This window comes from Nipponia nippon, unplaced genomic scaffold (genome assembly GCF_047370975.1).
Source record: "Nipponia nippon isolate SJK-2023a ecotype South Korea unplaced genomic scaffold, ASM4737097v1 scaffold_5, whole genome shotgun sequence".
Classification (NCBI taxonomy): Eukaryota; Metazoa; Chordata; class Aves; order Pelecaniformes; family Threskiornithidae; genus Nipponia; species Nipponia nippon.
This window is the reverse complement of record NW_028262369.1, coordinates 21922985-21941944: the sequence shown is the minus strand read 5'-3', so window position 1 is coordinate 21941944 and position 18960 is coordinate 21922985. Positions and strand designations below refer to the sequence as shown.

Here is an 18960-nt window from a genome sequence, read left to right as displayed (position 1 = left end):
CACCCATGCCACGCTGAAGGCCACCTTGCCCCATCTCCCTGCAGCACCCTTCTTGCTGCATGCTCCTGGCATCCCCAGATGTTTCTCATCCCGTGTAGCCATGCAACTGCTGCTGCTGCTGCTGGAAGGAAACTACCCACGCATGGAGCAGCAGGAGCAGGGAAGGGCTGAGGACTGTGCAGCATCACGTTGAAAAGAATCTCTCTACAGGCATTGCAGCGGCAAAGAGCTTATTGCTAAATTATTCAGGTACCCAGAGGTTCAAAGAGCAGCTGGTTTGGGACAGCCCCAGCCTGTGAAACTGTCCTTTCTGTGCCAATCCTTGCATGCAATCTCTAGCGGGACTGTACACAAACCCTGCCGTTTGTTTTCCACAGATCCACGAGAATAATTGGCTCCGTGGTGCTGTGCTTAAATCATTTATTGCATTACAGGGACTTGAGTCCAATGTAGCTACATGTGACCTTTCCAAGTGCTGCATACAGCATTTTCTTGTAGGCTTCAGGTTTCTCATGCCTCAGCCTGGGTAGAAGTGCTGTTTTTCCAGCCGGTGCTCATGCCTGCCCAGCCAGCTGGGAGCAGCGTCATTTTGCACGAGGTCCCCATTTCGGCACGTGCCATCATTTCTAGGCTGCTCAGCAGGGCCCAGATTTCCAAAGTTTTTCTCTCCCTCTGCAGAAACAAGGCCTGGGTTTGAAGTTCACTCCCTGGTGCGTGCCAGGCCAATACAGCCCGCCCCGGCGGACAGCACCCACGGTAGATGTGGGATGCCCGCAGAATGCTGCGGTACACTGCCCAGCTCTCCTCCAACAGTAGCGCAGGCACCCGTGGATGCTTTCTGCTGGCCGGGAACCGTGCACAGCCAGCAGCAAGCACCCCATGCACAGCATCCTCGGTGTTTTCTATTAGGAGCGATTCACTGGCCTGTGCTCCCGCAGCACCAAGCGCACTCAGCTTCCTCTGCAGCCCTGCAATCTACCGGTGAGAAGTACTGCAAGTGGCGTGCTAACTGGTATTTCATGCTTTACAGCTCACAGCTGACTTCTGCCGCTCTTCTAACATCCCAGCAGTGAATCGCAAATGAAGCAACCTGCTGTTTTTCCCAGCTACATCCGCACCAGTAACGGCAAAGCCCAGCGAGAGCAGGATCAGGCTGCATGTGGCAAGCAGCATTGCAGAGCAGAGCGAACGCCGGCCACACTCGGCGGCCGAGCTGCAACGAGAGCAGCGCGGGGATGCTGCCATAGCTGGGGAACAGCCGGCAGCAGGACGCGGGGGGACTTTCCTCGCAATGGCTTTGAGCAGAGTAATTGCCAAGCAGCACGTAACGCTGCCTGCTCACACGCAAGTAGGAGGGACTGTTATCAGGTATCACTAAAAACTTATTTCCTGAAACAAATATTAAGAGCATACTCATGAATCTCTCCAATCTGCATGAATCTGAGTGGCCATATAACAGCCCCCTCTTTAGCTCACTGGCCTACTTTCCCAGTAACTCTTTGCATCCAGGAGCAGGAGATGAGCATGATACCCAGAACTGGTTTAAATGCTGCATATACTCCAAATGACCTATTTCGGGCAAATCACAGGTCTTTTGTAATTTTAGAACCTTTAAACATGTGCCAGTTCAGAGATCACAGCTCCGAGCAAGCGCTTTGCAGCAGGTGAGGCACCGGCCTTTTCAGGGCTGCATTTGAAGCGCCTACCTTCCGCTCCTCTAAATATTTCCACCCAGGGTTTCTGTGTGCAGCTATCACAAGTAAAGCTGCAGCAAAGCTGAGGAAATTTGAGCAGAGCAGACGCCCGTGACACGGAGGCCGAGGAGGCCAGGCTGGCAGCACACGCTGCCGGCTGACTCATCCCGGCTGTGCAGGAGGACAGCTTGTAAACTGTGGTTGCTTCACCTCCGCAATAGCTGGGTCAGTAACTTGAGCCTCAGTCTGTAGCAGTCATCCACTGCCCCAGTTCCCCACAAGCCCCTCACCGCCCCAAAATTTCCCGCTATGCTCCAGAGAGGTCACCTATGGACTGAGTTGCACATGATTTACTGCTTACCACCCATGGAAGGTACTTAATGTAAAATTAAAAAAAGCCAACAGGATTTTTCCTCTGTGAAGCAGCGTTCCCTCTATGGCACTGCCCTAACCGAAGACACAGGCACTCATCCTCACTAGGCACCTACTGCCCCACCGCTCCAGTGCTGCATTCAGAGTGGCACAAAGGAAACGAGCCAGGACTGTCTGCGTGAAAGCAGCTCATCCCCCAGCCCTGCAAGCCTCCTCCAGCCCTCATTTAATCCATGCATGATGAGGCAGGAGCTGACAAAGCCAAACCATGAGTCAGCGCAGGGCAGCTGAGGCACAGCTGTGACCGTGCAGGACCAGGCAAGGCCGGGAGCAGGGCTACCATCTCCCAGCACCGCCAACTACTTACTGGGCACGGCCGTGGGTACAGAGTTTTGGGAGCGGTGCTTGCTCTAGGGAGGTGTGAAGTCTTTGCATGCTTTGGCTGTGAGGAGGAGAATTAGAGATGCACAGCTGTCTGAAATACCCTCTGTATCAACATCACAACACAAACTCTCAGTTACTAACCCAGATCCACCGTATTACAGTCGAGTTATTGCTAATCATGGAGCTGTAACATCCTACAGCAAGTACACAATGTATGCATCCCGAATTACTAATATTTGTAGCACCCAAATATTAAAGTGCATTTTAATGGCACATTTAGCGATTCAGTCTGCGAATTACCCAAGAGAAGAAGGAGTGCTGACTGACACAGCATAAACACATTTGTCTGGAAATAGTCATAAATCTGTTCATAAAGGTTTAATAGTCAGACGTTTTGCTTTATTGCTGGGAAAGGGCAAGCTACTTGGAGCATGTTTCTCATTGTAAGTGATGATGAGAGGTGTAGGTTGAATGCATGTCATAGTATTTGTAAAATACAAAGTGAAAACTCCCTGGAATTCAAGGCAAAGGCCATGGTGCATTAACCACCTCTGACATAAGCCTTGCAGTGCCATGACACCGACAAGATCTTTTCCAGTTCAAGTCAGCGATGGCCAACTCAACAAGCCGGAGAGGCTTACACCACACCAGGCAATGCAGGAACGCACTGTGGGCTTCGCCACCAACACAAAAGCAGATTTTTATAAAATCAGGAGAATTACCTCACATCTCAAGGAGCAGGCCATGTTTTAGCTGATGTGAATTGTCAGGGTCAGGACCACATCCAGGGCTTGGTGCCACAGAGCGGGGGACACGATGGCCACAGGGAGCCTCCATCTCCTCCAGCACTGCTGCAGGTCCCGCTGGCCCTGGAAGCACGGGCCGCTTTGCAGCAGACCTGCACGCGGATCCTGACCTCCACCAGCTGCTCACCGGAGGCAGTGAGAAGGACGAAGCTGGAGCACCCGTGGCTCTTGACGGCAGCACCTGAGCCAGGACACATGTAAGCTCTGCTGGTAAACCTGCCACATGATTTTGTGATGCTGTTGCCAGACAAATGGAGCCTGGAGACCTGCACATCTTGGCACACCGGGACTGCCCAAGGAGCTGTAACCTCAGATCCAATAGATAACGCAAGCAGGCTCCACTCCACAGCACCGTCTGCTCATTTCAAATAGCATTTAGAAACATAATAGAGTCTTCTGTTACTAGACTTTTGGGGTATTTAACCTGATAATTTGAGGAATTTAATTATTCCAAGGCTAATTGTTAAGCTAGAGTTCCTAGAAAGGAAATTAAAAAGGACATAGATTTTGTGGCTTTTGTTCAACGCTTCCTGCCTTTGCTGGCGTGCCATTAGAAGGGGGCAGGGGGACAGCTGCTCTGTTGCCACAGCCCCCTTCCGACACACAGAAATCACACCTGGGTCCTGTTCTGCTCAAAGCCATTAATACATTCAAGCCCAAATTTTGAGACTCCTTCCCACTCAAAGCAATTGACTGCAATAGGGAACTACCAGACTGGGGGCTTTGCTGGATCTGGGTTTCCTTGCCTAATCCTGGCACTCGCTTAGGCTGCAGAGTCCAACTGGGACTTCTGCTCAACACATAAATGAGGCTTAACTCATTTGTAAATGGGATCACCCGTGCAGGCAGTGCCTCCCCCTGTCCCCCCACCACAGCCCCCAGGGCTGCTCGCTGCTGTGACTCCCACCCTGGCACCCAATGCGGGGTTGCAGACATTGCTCCCAGGTAGGCAACGCCATGCCTAGGTGCCCGAAGCAAGGCACCACTCGCTGAGAATATCAGCAACCCTTCTCCGGGCCCTAGGAGAGGTGCTGATGCCACATCTGGAGGACATTCTTGCCATGGGATTGTAATCCCTGTAAGAAGTCCTCCTGCACCATCAGCAGTGGAGGAAAATGACCCTGCTCCTGATGGAGAGCGAGTCCACAGACACCAAGTGGGAGATGTGCCAATACAAAACAGTGTCTTGGCTACGTGGAACTGAAATGGTAGAAGAGGAATTTAAAAGGAATTTCTCATGTTTAGGTAGTACTCTCAAGAAAAGATAATAGATATGAGACTATTGGCTACGTTGGGAAATTTACTCTGCAAAGAATACAGTGAGAAATCAGAAAACCCTACCTTCTGGGGGGTTTCGGTTTTCATCAGAATAAAACCACAGGATCAGAGTACTGCGTTCACCCCACTCTCCCTACCTCCTCATCACTATCATCAGAGGGCATCTGGCCAGAACCTCTGCAGGACCCTGGGGCCAAGGTGGCCAACTGACTCATGGAACAGACACAGGCACACTGAACCCAACAGCCTCGCTGCCGCGCAGGTACTGCCCAGAAGGACCCACAGAAGACGGACACAGCTGCAAAAGCTTCCCCATACCCAACAGGCTCAGATGGTCGTGAAAAATGAGACTTCCAACCAAGAACCTTCAACACGCACTGTTAGAGCTGATGAATGCAGCTGCTGAATTTGATAATGAACTCTGCTGGTGTGTTCCAAACTGCGAGTACTTTAAAATAATCATTGCTGGAATAACAAGGAGTCGTTTCATATAGATACAAAAGAAGCATGGATCCACTACAAACTGAACCCAAACTCCCATTCCAGATCCCACAGTTTTCACTTACTATGTTGAAAAACTATGGTGTGAAAAAAAACAACAAACCAAACAACCCAAAGCAATTTATTTTTATAAAGTAATGCATGCACCTCTGAGAAGTAAGACAGTTCCACATTTGCTGATTCCTCTAATTTTAGTACCATTTTCAAGACATAAGGTTAAAAAACAATTACTGCAAAATTAAATGATAAACCATTCTCTTCTCATTTCGCTGGGGCAAGCCTAGGCTGACTTTGTTCAGCCTTCCTTTCCCCACCCTCAAGCCACAGCCCCAAAACCCCTTTTGCCACTGGAGAGGTTGGAGTTTCTCTGGAGTGCCTTCCAATCGTACATGAATGACCTCATTAGGAAAGTTTCAGTGCTTATTTTCCCAGCTGGTTAGCTTTGTTAATAAATTAGATGTTTTAAAAAAAAAAAACAACCAAAACACCATAACATTTGAAATTAAATTGCTGTGTTTCCTCATCTTCAAACAAACATAAGCAGCATTACTTTAATAGTCCTCCTAAGATTACTAAATCTCTTCTACAGAGAGATTTACAAACAACTAGGTCATCGCCCAATAATACTGTTTTCCCTCCGAGTTCCTGGCAACCTACCCTATTAACTAAGCTGCTGCGGCCATCTCGAGCCACAGGATTTCTCGTAGGATACACTTGATTTCAAACAACAGCAACAAACTGCATAAAACTGCAGATCTATATCGGGGGTGTACACAGTTCTGCAGAACTTGAGATTTCGTGCCCTCGGAGCCCGGGGCAGGCCTTTCTGGGGCAGGGATGTCTCCAGGGATGTCTCCCAGGAGAATTAAATCACTCTCTAAAGAAAAGACCACTCAGTCGGGGAGAGCACTGCTCCAATTTCTGGGAAACAAGCCTTCACTGCTCAACAGGCAGCCCTCAGCCAAAACCAAAGACACCCCGAGAGCCAAACTCACCCCATCACTTTTCTCAGCAGGATTTTTCCTGTCCCCCAGCACTCACAGTCACAACTATTCATTCTCTATTAAATGGATCAAAACCAAAGTTCCAACAAGTTTTTCAGTTCACCACCTAAGACAAAACACGGCTGGTGTGATCTTGTGCCATTCTAGGCAGGAGGCGAGCAGGGGGCCAGCTGCGCCCGCTGCTGTAGGAACACACAGCGAGTGACAACCTCGGCCCCGCAAGTGATAGCACTGAATGAGGGCTTGCCAGACCCGAGGCTGACAATGACAGAGATTCCCTAGCCCCAGAGCAGCTGCGGGCATGGCTGCAACTCTCACTTGTCTCTGACTCACACCCTAAAAAGAGACAAAATAATCAGTCCCACCAACAGCCTTCTCTGGCCATCGTGACCAAGGCAAAGCCTTTCTGCAGAAAGTGCTCTGAAAACATGAACAGCTATGTTTGAAAACAGAGCGGGTATGTTTTTTCCAGCTGTGCTGGCTGGTCTAATAAAACAAGGAAGCTTTCATGCCTGTGCTTCATGTCGGCTAGCGAGGGGCTCGCAGGTTTGTCTGCCTTCTCCAGCTACACCACCCCACAACCCTGCCCTTCGGTCCCCCCAGCTGCAAGGCCACCGCCACAGCACTGTGTTTCTTGAGTGAGCCAGGATGATCTTTCTTTATTTTCAGTCCCAAGCACATCATGCAGCTTTGAATTTCGCCTTCTTAATACAAGGAGGCTGCAGGAGCAGAAAGGTGCCGTGAGACGGACAACTGGAAGAACAGTTTCCATTGCAGCAGCCATTAACCCCGCCGGGACCCCACGGCTTCCCGCAGAGGAGACCAACGTCCAGCCCACGAAACACCACGGTACACACTACCATGCACTCGTCACCTCCTGCCCTTTTTCACTGTTCCTCCCTACCCCTGCTCTGTTTGAAAGTTGTCAGAAGTGAAAAGAATGATCATGAGAAAGGTACTAATAACAACGGGAGGGAGCAAGGCTGCCTGCCCTCCCCAGGTACCGCAGGCTTGCAGAGGCACATGCTGGGCTAGGGCTCTGTAATTAACAGCAGAGTCAACAAACGCATGGAGCAAATATGCCAGTGGGAAGGCTTAGCTCACCCTTTGGGGAAAATACCTTTTTGCACAGAAAACTGAAGAGTTAGGTTTGTTTAAAAGAGGAAGATGCTCACCAGCCACACTTTGCCAGGCAAAGGTTCAACCACTAAGAGTAAAACACATGAAACTTCCAGTGCATTTCATGCAGGCCATACACCTGCATTTTTTTTTTTCTTTCTTATAAATAACAGAAACACCTACAAACAGGTGGAGCTGCCCCTCTTCCTAGGTTTTTCTCTTCCCTAGCTTCCCTCTTCCCTAAGTTTTTCTACCCTATTTTTCAAGGCTTTGTCCTTTTTCTTTCTGCCAGCTGCAGGTACCGGGGTTACAATGCAGCAGGCCCTCAGAACAGCAGCCTCAGCAGGTACGCGGCTGGGCATTGAACTGTAGCTCCAACCAGGACAATTAAACACCAATGTATCTTTTTTACTCCTGTAGATCCATGACTGACAACGAACCACGTGCTGAGCGAAATGTAATTAAATCATCAGTGCTAAAGTACACCTGGGAATCGCCCAGCAGTTCTGCCTTGCAAACAGTTCCCTATTTGCTCCAGTTATGTAAAGTCAGTTTATACTGCAGCTCCCAACCCCAGCTAGCAGCAGAATAAAAGTTTAAAAGGGTATTTTGTTACTGTTTCTTTTGAAGTAAAATAGCTTTTAAGCTGAATAACTCAAAACTGTAGATCAATAGAGGAGACTGAACAAAACACAAAATGACAACACTAAAAACTATGGCATCTAAAATCGTACAAGATGCACACCGCTTTAATGCACCCTCAGCCTCTGGTTTTCCAGGGCAACAGCTGGGGGTTGGCGCGAGTCTAAAGTTACAGCTGATCTGCAAATGCAAGTTCCTAAGGCATCTCCTTTTTCAAGCCATAGAAGCCGCGCTGTGGGAAATGCCCTCCGCACTCTGCCCTTGGCGCGGGGGCTGCAGGGAAGCGGTGGCATGGCAGGCTTCAAATTCAGCAAGGAAACAGTGGGCAAAGGAGGACACGAGCAGTTCCATAGAATCATAGAATCGTCAAAGTTGGAAAAGACCTTTAAAATCATCAAGTCCAACTGTTAACCTATCACTGCCAAGTCCATCTATACCATGTCCTCGAGCACCGTATCTATCCGTTCTTTAAATACCTCCAGGGATGGAGACTCAACCACTTCCCTGGGCAGCCTGTTCCAATGCTTGACCACCCTTTCGGTGAAGAATTTTTTCCTAATATCCAACCTAAACCTCCCCTGGCGCAGCTTGAGGCCATTTCCTCTCGTCCTATCACTCGTTACTGGGGAGAAGAGACCGACCCCCACCTTGCTACAACCTCCTTTTAGGTAGTTGTAGAGAGCGATAAGGTCTCCCCTCAGCCTTCCCTTCTCCATACTAAACAACCCCAGCTCCCTCAGCCTCTCCTCATAAGACTTGTGCTCCAGACCCTTCACCAACTTTGTTGCCCTCCTCTGGACACGCTCCAGCACCTCGATGCCCTTCTTGTAGTGAGGGGCCCAAAACTGAACACAGTACTCGAGGTGCAGCCTCACCAGTGCCGAGTACAGGGGCACTATCACCTCCCTGGTCCTGCTGGCCACACTGTTCTTGATACAAGCCAAGGATGCCATTGGCCCTCTTGGCCACCTGAGCACACTGCTGGCTCATGTTCAGGCAGCTGTCAACCAACATCCCCAGGTCCTTTTCTGCCAGGCAGCTCTCCAGCCACTCCTCCCCCAGCCTGTAGCGTTGCATGGGGTTGTTGTGACCCAAGTGCAGCACTGAGCCTTGTTGAATCTCATACAGTTGGCCCCAAACCAGAGGGGGATGCCAGCCTTCCCGGTGACCCCCCCGCAGCACGCTGCAGGGGGTGCTGGCAGAGGGGATCCCTCCTCGACAAGGGCATTGCCCAGCACCCACTGCAAATGCCCCTGCAGCAGCCCCAGCCTTTGCTTGGGTGGCCGCCCCTGCTGTGCCCCTGCAGGACAGAGGAGCGTGCGCCCCAGGGAGCCGCCACTGCTGCTCCTGCACCCGGCGCTGAATCGCCGCCGGGAGCTCCTCCAGCTTGGAAATGTTTGGATGCTGCTGCCTGCGTGAGCCTGCTGAAGGAAAAAAAAGAAAAAAGAAACAAACACCACCACGGAAATTATTTTGCTTCTCTTAAAAACACAGTAATAGAGAAAAAAGAAACAAACAAGCAGCCTGACGAGGTCAAAGCCAGAAACCCCCAAGTGTTTCTTTTGCTTTTCTGACAAAGAAACAAATCGCTTCACACATCCCTCATGGGGGTCCAAACCCCCAGCACACAGCAGCACGCTGCGAGCCCAGGGCTGTCCACGGCCGTAACCAGCCACGAGCGTTTTATCAACAAGAGAGGTGCAGGCTCGTGCCTGGGCTTGGAATCACACAGATGCCCTGCACCGTGGGGTCGATGCACTGCACCGAGGGGTCACTTGCAGCAGGAGAACGGCAGACCAACGCGGGGACGGCGGGACACAAGCTCCCTCTGCCTGCACGGCTGCCTGGTCCCTTGCTTCCCAAACTATGTGGGCTGTCGGGAGAGCAGAGCTCCTGCATGCTGATTGAACCCGGGGTGGCAAACGTTTCCTGGCCCTGAGGCTGGACCTTTGCTAGGCCATGTGTGAAGACAGACCCCTCGCACTGCTGAGCGCCCCGTGCAGCAGGATGCAGTGTGACCAGTGGTAGGACGGAGCTGCTCAAGGGCTGGGCTGCACCCAGCCCACGCTCCTCGCCTCTGCCCAGAGCTGGGTACCAAAGCCAGCGCCGGGCACAGCTGCTGCCAGGAGAAGAACATGCATCCCAAGGAGGTGCTCAGCGGTGCCGGGTGGCTTTTGGGCAGCGTTTCTGCTCCAAAAAACAACCACAACATAGTACCACGGGAGCTCGTATTTACGGTTCCAGTGATTCCACAACAAATGCTGCAGGTTTGCAAGTGAAACTGTCCCCAGTCCTGCAACCTCCCCGGTCTTTGCTGAAACAGTTTTAAGCTGGATCCGTTTTGCATATCGCCACCAACAATAAAGACTCTGCCCACCAAATTACACCAATGACTCCCCGCTACTTCACAGTGTTGTCTGCAAAAACATTTTGCAGTGTCCTTACTTACCAACACCATCCTCGCTGGCACCCTTTCACCCCTGCTGCCTTCAGCTGGGACTCTGCAAACAATTCGGTAATAACACAGCACCAAACACCAGATCTGGCTCTCTCCTCTTACCTACTTACACTCTCCAGAGCTAGCAGGAATAAAAAGCCAGGTGCTTACGCCTATCTCTGAAGTCAGCAATTTTGCTTCTGAAAATACAGAGAATAGATTTGTTGGGCAGGAAGATGGTGTTTCTATGGTTGCTTTTCTGCGCTTACACAAGTTTTGCTTTTGCTCTATAAAGCCCCTTGCTCCTCCCAAGACTGAGCCATGCCACTGCCCAGGATGCAACTGGGACAGCACAGCGAGCTGCCACCTGGGGCTCATTGCCACCACCAGGCAGGGGTGCTCCTTCCTCAGTGGGGTGACCCCCTGATCAGGCAGCGCTCTGCAGCCCCTCTGCCCCCGTGCAAAGACCCTGTCCCACTCCTGATGGTGAGCAGGACCTCCTCTCCCGCCTCAGCACTTATCCTGTGCGACTGCAGCTGGACCTTCAAAGGAGCTGCCTGCTCAGCACCATGCAGCCCGTCAGCGGTCTGCTTCAGGGGGAACAGGCACTGCAGGAGGCAAACCCCCCCTTCACCCCCAGCCTGGTTAAGCAGGACACCATACATGGGCTCGGGAGGCTGGGAGGAGCACGAAGGCAGCAAGAGGAAGAGCGGCTGCAAGCAGCATGGAGAGGCACCAGCAGCTACAGTAAAGGTCAGTCCTCATGGGGAGCGGGCAGGAAGAGCTGCAATGGCCCCTGGAGGAGGTATTTTAAGGAGGGGCTGATGCCAGAGCCCCTCTCCAGCACCTGGGATGACTGTGGGCTACGTGCACCACTTACTACGTGCACCAGGCACAGAGGCAGGGTGTGGGGTGTTTCAGTGCAAGGTTTCCACAGGTTCTCCGGGTGCTGCGAGTGCTTTTGCACGTGCCGCTTTCCCAGGCACTTGTGTGGGAGCATGAAGGCTGGCGGCTGGTTGGGACTTGACTGCTGGTTGTTGGTTTTCCTACAGGGCAGACATGGCTGCTCGGGAGCAGGTTTGTTATGACTTGCAGAACCTAAAAACTCTCCGAGTCCAAGCCAAGAGGCCTGACGCTGGCATTAAAGGCCATAGCTGGGTGCAGAAATAAACAACTCTATTCTGAGGGTATATACATAACCAGGTATGTCAGGGTACAGAAACATGGTTGCACGCAAGCGTCAAAAAGTCTCTGTCATTGTGATATTTCATGGCCTTGATTTTTTTAATGTTTAGATGCCCGAGGGAAGAATCTGCTGGAGGAATCCCAAGGCGCCTGGCACTACCTTCAGCCAAACTGCTTCCCTCTTTGCGCTGGAGCAGACCTGGAGGGGAACGGCATTTGATGTGGAGCAGAGTCCCAGAGAGCGTCAACGCATTGCCCCCCCAGATCCTGCACGCCCCGGCACGCAGCGGCGCCCTTCCACAACCACCTGGGCAAAGGAGATGCCAGCTCCCACGGCCAACTGGGAGGCTGTGCTCTCCTCTTCCCTGCGCCGAGGCTGAGCATCCCAGCGTAGGGCTCCGGCCGCTCCTGCCCTCCCGCATGGAGCGGCGGGGGATCCCCAGGCCCCTTCCCCAATACCACCTTCTCTTTGCTGCGCAGCGGGACTGGGCACATGCTTTTTGCTGCTGTCCAGCCCCTGCGAGGTGACCCCGATGGCAGCAGCAGGTGGGAGAAAGGTGCATCCGGGGGATGCCTCTACCCACCTGAAACCCAAATTGCCCTCAGGGATGCTTCTTCTCACCTAACATTGACCACAGAAAGTCGAGGGGCCTGAAGGAAGTGCCTCAGGTTGGCAGGACAGGCAGCAGGCCCAAGGATTTTATAAAGGACTTGGGAAGCCAGGATGCATAGCGAGTGTGGAAAAAGAGTGTAAGGGTTGGTGTGGAGGAAGCACAAGGTGAGCAGCCCTGATCTGCCACACCTGCCGGACACAGCCCAGCGCACACCGATTCCTGCATGCATATATCCACAGCACCTCTCTGGGAGCACTCTTTATCACATCCACACCTTCAAAGTAAATACTATGAAAGTTATGCACGGTGATCTTCCAGAAATGGGGACCCACTGTCCCAGATGTAACCCTAATTAGAGAGCACTGGAACGAGGAGGGCATGTTCAACACTCCTCCTGCTCCAACCGGTTGCTCTGCTCGGAGAAGGAAACAGTACCTCCAGCAAAACAGCCCCTTCCCAGCTCACCCACCTCTTGCGCCTGCGCAGGGTGATCCCATCATCTCAAAGCTGCACCTCAGCCAGCACCTTGCTCTGCCTATGCAGCCAACCTAGTTTTTCCAGCGGTGGGTGCAGCCAAAGGGAAAGCCCAGAGGGGCTGGCAGGGCTCCTGCCGCCCTGGCCCCAACGCGGGGCCGTGCTGACACCCAGTGGAAACCACGGCGAGACGCCCGGCGGAGGGAAACACCGCGGCTGAAATCTTTTCCTTCTGCTATGCTACTGGTTAACAGGAAAACATCAGAGCCCTGCCCTCAGCAAGGAAACAGAATTGAGTACTAAAATTAAACAGGGATTAGAGATGCTTTCTGGTCATTTCTCTCTTTATGATACTTATACCACACCCAACAAAAGGAGAGACAAGATTGTGTGATATGCCAGAGCTTACTGTGAGGAGAAGGACTCCGAGGTGCTCGTGCACTTTGCAGTACTGAACACAGGACCTGTGATGCAAACTTCCCAGGGAAAACGGCGACTGTGATTGCCCACAACCTCCCCACTGGCTCTGGGGGTACCACGGGGGGCCGTGAGCAGCACCCCGCTCCCTCGCCCTCCCTCCGCACAGCCCCAGCCAAGGCCTGGGTAGTTTTCATCAGCGAGGCTGTGGCTGCCAGCTGTGGTGCCTGCACTAGCTGCCATCGCAGGGGACCGGCAGCCAGGGGAAGGTTTCTACTCCTGCCTCTGCAGCTACTGCAAACCAAACTGTTAGTAGCAGCAGTGACAGTGATGGCTAGCTGGTTCCTGGCAGGTGAGGAGGACTTGATTTTTAAATAGGTATCACGCAATATTTACAATCACAGCACAAATATTTTACACACACTAGAAGAAGTTTGTGTTTGGTAAAAGAAAACAAGATTCTCCCCAAACAAAAACAACTCCCTTGCGTATTCAAGGATCACAGTAATACGATGCACACAGAAAACTGAAACATCTGGCAGCTGCACTACTTGCACACAGCGTTTTTTGTGAAGGACATGGATGCTTTGGGATGCACACCCTGCACAGCACCACAGCTGAAGGGATCAGGGAAACTCGGGCGCCCCAGAAGACCCAACTTCTGTTTTGCTGGGCACAGCTGGGCACAGAAGCTTCTGTTTTGCACAAAGTCGCTTGGTCTTTTATACAGCCTGCACAAGTACAGATCTTACACGCAACACGAGCTTGAAGCAAACACAGAGACAGGGTTTTACACATCAGAGGTATAAAAGTGAGGTGTAAGCAGGGGACGAGCATGCCTCAGCTCTGTTCAGTCTGTTCACCTCGTTTGGATTACGGTATATACTAGCAGATTTCAAAACCACTTTTACAGCAGAAAAGATACAGTACAACAAACTCTACTTCCATCTGTATCGCTTGGAGAAAGTGCAGTAATTAGGGCTAGGTTAGCAATGGGAAGTCTGGGCATGCAGATACACCTGCTTGCCCCAGAGGCAAGCAGCCTGTCAGTGCACATGGAGAATAAAGCTCCTTAAAGCACAGAACATGAATTTGTGGTGTTTCCTTCTTCAGAGAATTTACACTTGAGAATATTTACAGATTCTACAGTTGAAATCTTTTTTAAATTATAAACAATACTGCCAGTGTCTTAATTAGTCTTTCTAAAATGTATAAAAATTCAAAATAATGTGAAATGAAACAAAACAGACAACTCCCAAGATCTTCAATTGGATTTAGCGTCCTGGGTATTTAATTAAGGATGTATTCCTTCATAACCTCCATTTTACAAGTTATCCCAGTACCATCCTGCCTATCAAAACTGGGCTAAAGCTACATTTGATTTTCAAAGTCAGCCTCCATACCTGTGATTCTGTCAAACCCAATTTACTTGTTGGGAAACGAGTAGTGGAAAAAAAACGCTTTTATTTTCCTCCGCATTTTTTCTGACTTAGCTTTTTATATCTTTAGTACAAATGAAAGCCATGAAAACTGACTTCTAGATCAAGATTACTTTGAAAAACATCTGAGCAGTAGTATTTTAAAGACATCAGCCTGAAGTCATTAGTAAAGAAAACCTGTGCTCCCTAACGAACTGTGGTGCAGTTTCCCCACAGAAGGTACCTGTTTCTCCCCACAGGGCACTAGCCAGCTAACTCACACCAGAAAAGACATACACAAACTACAAAGAGACATTTGCAAAGAGACTTTTAGTTGTATCAAAACCAGTTCATCTTACAGCATGTAAAGCAGGAGTGGTCCGTGATTAAAGCACCAGACTGGGAGTCACGAGATCCAGCTTGGCCTCAGGTTACGTGACCTTCAGCAAATTCTTCAGTCTGAAAGAGAGATAAAGCCGAGGACACTGGTGGGAGATGCTCTGTGAAGAGCTCTGTAGTTCTGAGCTCAAAGCCACCAACAGGGTGCAAAGTATTTCACGAGCTTCTTGGTTATGTTAATTTATTGAAGTACCTATTTTAAGGAAGGGGCAAATACAGGAAGAGGAATTTGCATACTGAGATGGTCAAACAATATACATGTAACACAGCAAATACAGAAATTATGAAGGCTTCCATGCTGCCCTTTGCTAACTGGTGTAGTAAACAAGGAAAAGCCTAATTTCCATGGGAGAAGCAGCCCATTTAAAACAGCGTTTCTGCTCCCCAATATTGAATGGGAAGACGGTCAGGTAGCTAAAAGGGAGATGAATGAGTACCAGCAACCACTGCTGCTAATGCCATACAGAGTGGGCAACAGCCAGCACTGCACTGAGCGGCACGCACAGAGCCTGCCCGGCTGACGCGCCTACCACAGAGCCAGTGCCATCCTTGTGGTCTCTCCTCCATAAAGCTGCCGAGTATTTCATATTTCTTCTACTCCAGAACAAAATTAAATCACTGGGGTTTGAGACTTGTCATGCTGCTTTATATTTTGCATGAAAGAAAGGAACAAGTGTGTACTGGAAACTCACCTACATAGGCAGTCTTGCTACGTGTCCAGCTTGCTTTGATTTTATTGGTGTAATGATCCTGAAACAAGAGTAAAATAAAAATTGTAAGTACTTCATAGCGCAAGAAAGCCAAAGCTAAGAAGGGTTAGCACTTGTGGTTTAATTCTAGTCACAAAGACTACAGTATTTTGAGATTGGCCTTACTGAAAAATCTACCTCAAACCTTTCTTATGGCCAGCTCCCCTATTTCCCTTCCCAAGGATATGGCCATGGGTGGCCAATTCCCTCTGGCCACCTCCCAAATGTGAATGAAGTCAACACGTTTTCACAGCCTTTTTGACCCCTCACTGCCACTACAGCTCCTCCTGAAGCCCATGCTCCCAAGGCGGAGGTCCCACCCAGACCTCGGCAGACGAGACGAGATTTAGAGGCAGCTGTTAGAAAAGCTACTGGCTTTAAAACGAGTTAAACTACTCAGGGTAAAACCCTGAGCAGGTTTACATTAAGTGCCAGCATAGCTGATGTTGGGCACATGTATTCCTTTGCCTCCTCTAGACTACTCTGAGATGTAAGCCTCCATTGATATATTCTAGCAGCTGTGCTTAAACCACAGGAGAAACAAATCCGAGAGCCCACGTTTCCTACGGAGGCCTTAACACACCCAGAAAAAAATCCTGGAATTTGATCAGTCCTAAAAAGCACAAGTTCCTGCACCAGATACTGTTCACTGTTCCAAGACTGGCAAATCCGGAGCATGCTATATGCAACGCCCTTCTTAAATTTTCATTGTATAAAACGCTAATTTTAAACTAAAACCATACAACAATGACAATTCAATGAGGGAAGCAATTTTCTAAGAATTTTGGTCATGAACGGTAGTGGAGGTGTGCACCTAATACATACAGCTCAGCACTGCTAAGAACAGAAACCAGCGACTGAAGACGACAAGGGTTTATTTGTTTAAAAATATCTGTCTATAATACAAACACAAACCAAGTTGGCTGCCTTGATGCTATGGGTAAAAGAGAAGGTGACAAAAAACATAAGGTGACATGCCTTCTGTGATAGCTAGAGGGGGGACTTTATTTACAAATAAAGTTGTCTTTATTCACATTGCTTTGCTGCTGCATGAAGCCTAAGGGCGTGCACATTCAGTGCAATACACACACAGGTGTGCAAATACACGTCAAGTTCTAAAAACAGCAACTAATAATCTAACATTGACTGGTAATTGCTATGTTAACCTTTCCTGTAATTTATAATGTGTGTTTATATACCTTTGTATCCCTGTAGAGACACCCACTGTCAAATACGGTACAAAACAGATTATATGCACCAGGCATTTACTAAATTGGCAAAGCAGCTGGGGCACAGACAACTCATTAACCAGGGCACGGCAGGATCCAGAATCGCCACTGACACTTTTTGGAAGAAAAACAACCGCCATTTGCCAAATGGCCAGCGGAGATCTGGCGCAGAGCCCTGGCACCACTCAGTAACCGGCCGAATAACGCAATTAGCTACAAGATTTACAAGCCCCGGTATGCATGAAATGGAGAGCCAATTCCCGGCATACTAAACGCAGAGTGATTCACGGGGGCAAAGCGATAGCAACGACCACCAGCGGGGAGAGGGTAGGAGCGGGTGGCTGTTGCCTTTTGGCTGGCACACGGCAGCACACAGTGACCACGAAAGGCTTTGGCAGAGGGGCTGCACGCAGCCCCCAGCCTTCCCCAGGCAGCAACGATGGGGTCGGAGGAGCCAGAGCAATTCAGCTCCCCCATTCCCAGGAAACAAGGGGAAAAAAAAAAAAAAAAAGCACTGAAAGTTCCCGAGGGATGGTCCTCAACAAGGCAGAGAGGTGCTGACTGCCATGGGCTGGCAGCACGGGCAGCGACCCCATTATAAATCACACGCCACTTCCCGTGTTGGAAATGGCATTGAAACTTTAATAGCTGCTGTTAAAAATCATTGTATGGAGTAGCAAAATAAATTGCATTCAAAAAGAGTCTGCCTCGCCGCAGCCAGTCCTTGTTGTACCAGTGCCAAGCTTGTGCTTTTCACATACAGCAGGGAAACAAAAATAAATGCAATGCGTAACCCTCCTTTACATACGTGTGACAGCTGTGCCGCGCAAAATACGAGTTTCAATGGAAAAGCTTCTGCTTTGCTTATCTGTGCTAGTCCTCGCTCTGGTCACACACCCTGACAATTGTTAAGGAAAAGTAAGAAAAATTTTAATCTGTTGACTTCTGCTTCCTGATGGAGATCAAAACACATAGTCAAAACAATCATTAAATGCATCTAAAAAAAATATGGCTCATAGGGGCCGCTTTCCACCCTAGAGCCATAAAGACTCGATATTCCTGCCTAATCAAAGCTCCTATCAAATTAGTCATGAAAACCCACAAACCCAACATTACTAGCATAGTTTGAGGCTGGTGTAATGCACCCCCTCCGAAACCCTCCTTAAGACATGCTGCATAGCTGGAGCGTAAGCATTCAGAGGTCAGGCCAGACTCGGGAAGGAATAAATCAGGGAAGGGCACGTGGGAGAGAGGCGAGGAAATACTGCTGCCAAACTGGTCCCAGACCCTCCGGCCAAGGGCAGCTGCCCAAGCCCGGGTCCTCCTGTGCCACGGGCCCTGGCAGCCAGCTCCAGCTGGAGCTTCCCTGCTTTGCAGGATGAATCCCTTGCAAGTTTTACAGTAACATAAACCGTATTTGGCTGGAAAGAAGATGGTCCATCTCCCAAAACTGTCAGCGACATTTTCTGCTTATCCCAGCTCCAAGCTTAGACCAGAAAGCCTGACTTATTTTTTGGCTTGATCTAAAAACACAGCTGAAAACGTATTTTGGGATCTGCTCAAACTTATTCACAGCAACGACCAACAAAACAGAGTATTTTACGTATACCACCACCAACTTCTACATTTTCAGGGCAGCGACCCCAGTGGTTTAACACACACTCCAGACAGCTGCAAAAACAAGCAACAGGAGAACAAAACACCTTTTGTACCATGCCTTACAAGAGTAAGATGATGCAGGAAAACAAGAGCTTGGCTGAAAGATTACGAATTTTCATTAACACAAATAACAAGCTCTTTCCATGTAATCTCACATTTCTGAGACTTTTTGTTGCACTTGCTTAACTTCTTCCTCTGCAGCACAGATGGACCCTTCTCCTGGTGAATGAAGTTGGAGATGCTTTCAGAATTATTTTGATTCAGAAACAAAAGCTCCTGGGCTTCTGCAGAACTGTTACACGACTGCAAATTCATATTGCATGCTGGTTTATGTTCTCCTCGAGTATTTCCTACAACAGTGGAGCTTTCCAGAGAGGATAACTTCTTGCCAGTTGTGCTGGCGGTGATTAATAAGGACAACTGAAGAGCGGGATCAACAAGGGAGAGGAAGATCATCAGTGGAAGATTTTGAAAGCTGCACCATAGTATGGCACGGGATCCTTCACAAGAACTTTGTTTTTCTAACACAAACTATAACGAACTGCCCTGGGACAAAATTTCTTGCACTTCACTGTGATA

General features: G+C 49.7%; 1 protein-coding gene across 1 annotated transcript in view; it reads right to left on the bottom strand.

Annotated features, from left to right (window-relative positions):
• GNG12 (G protein subunit gamma 12) overlaps positions 1-18960 on the bottom strand; it is a 29567-nt gene that overhangs the window by 5662 nt on the left and 4945 nt on the right. Inside the window, exons 2-3 of the mRNA XM_087731807.1 lie at positions 15437-15494; positions 14705-14804 (exon numbers count right to left, since the gene is read on the bottom strand). Coding sequence (XP_087587933.1) covers positions 14705-14709 — 5 coding nt within the window. The 5' untranslated portion in view covers positions 14710-14804; positions 15437-15494. The remainder of the gene's footprint in view (positions 1-14704; positions 14805-15436; positions 15495-18960) is intronic.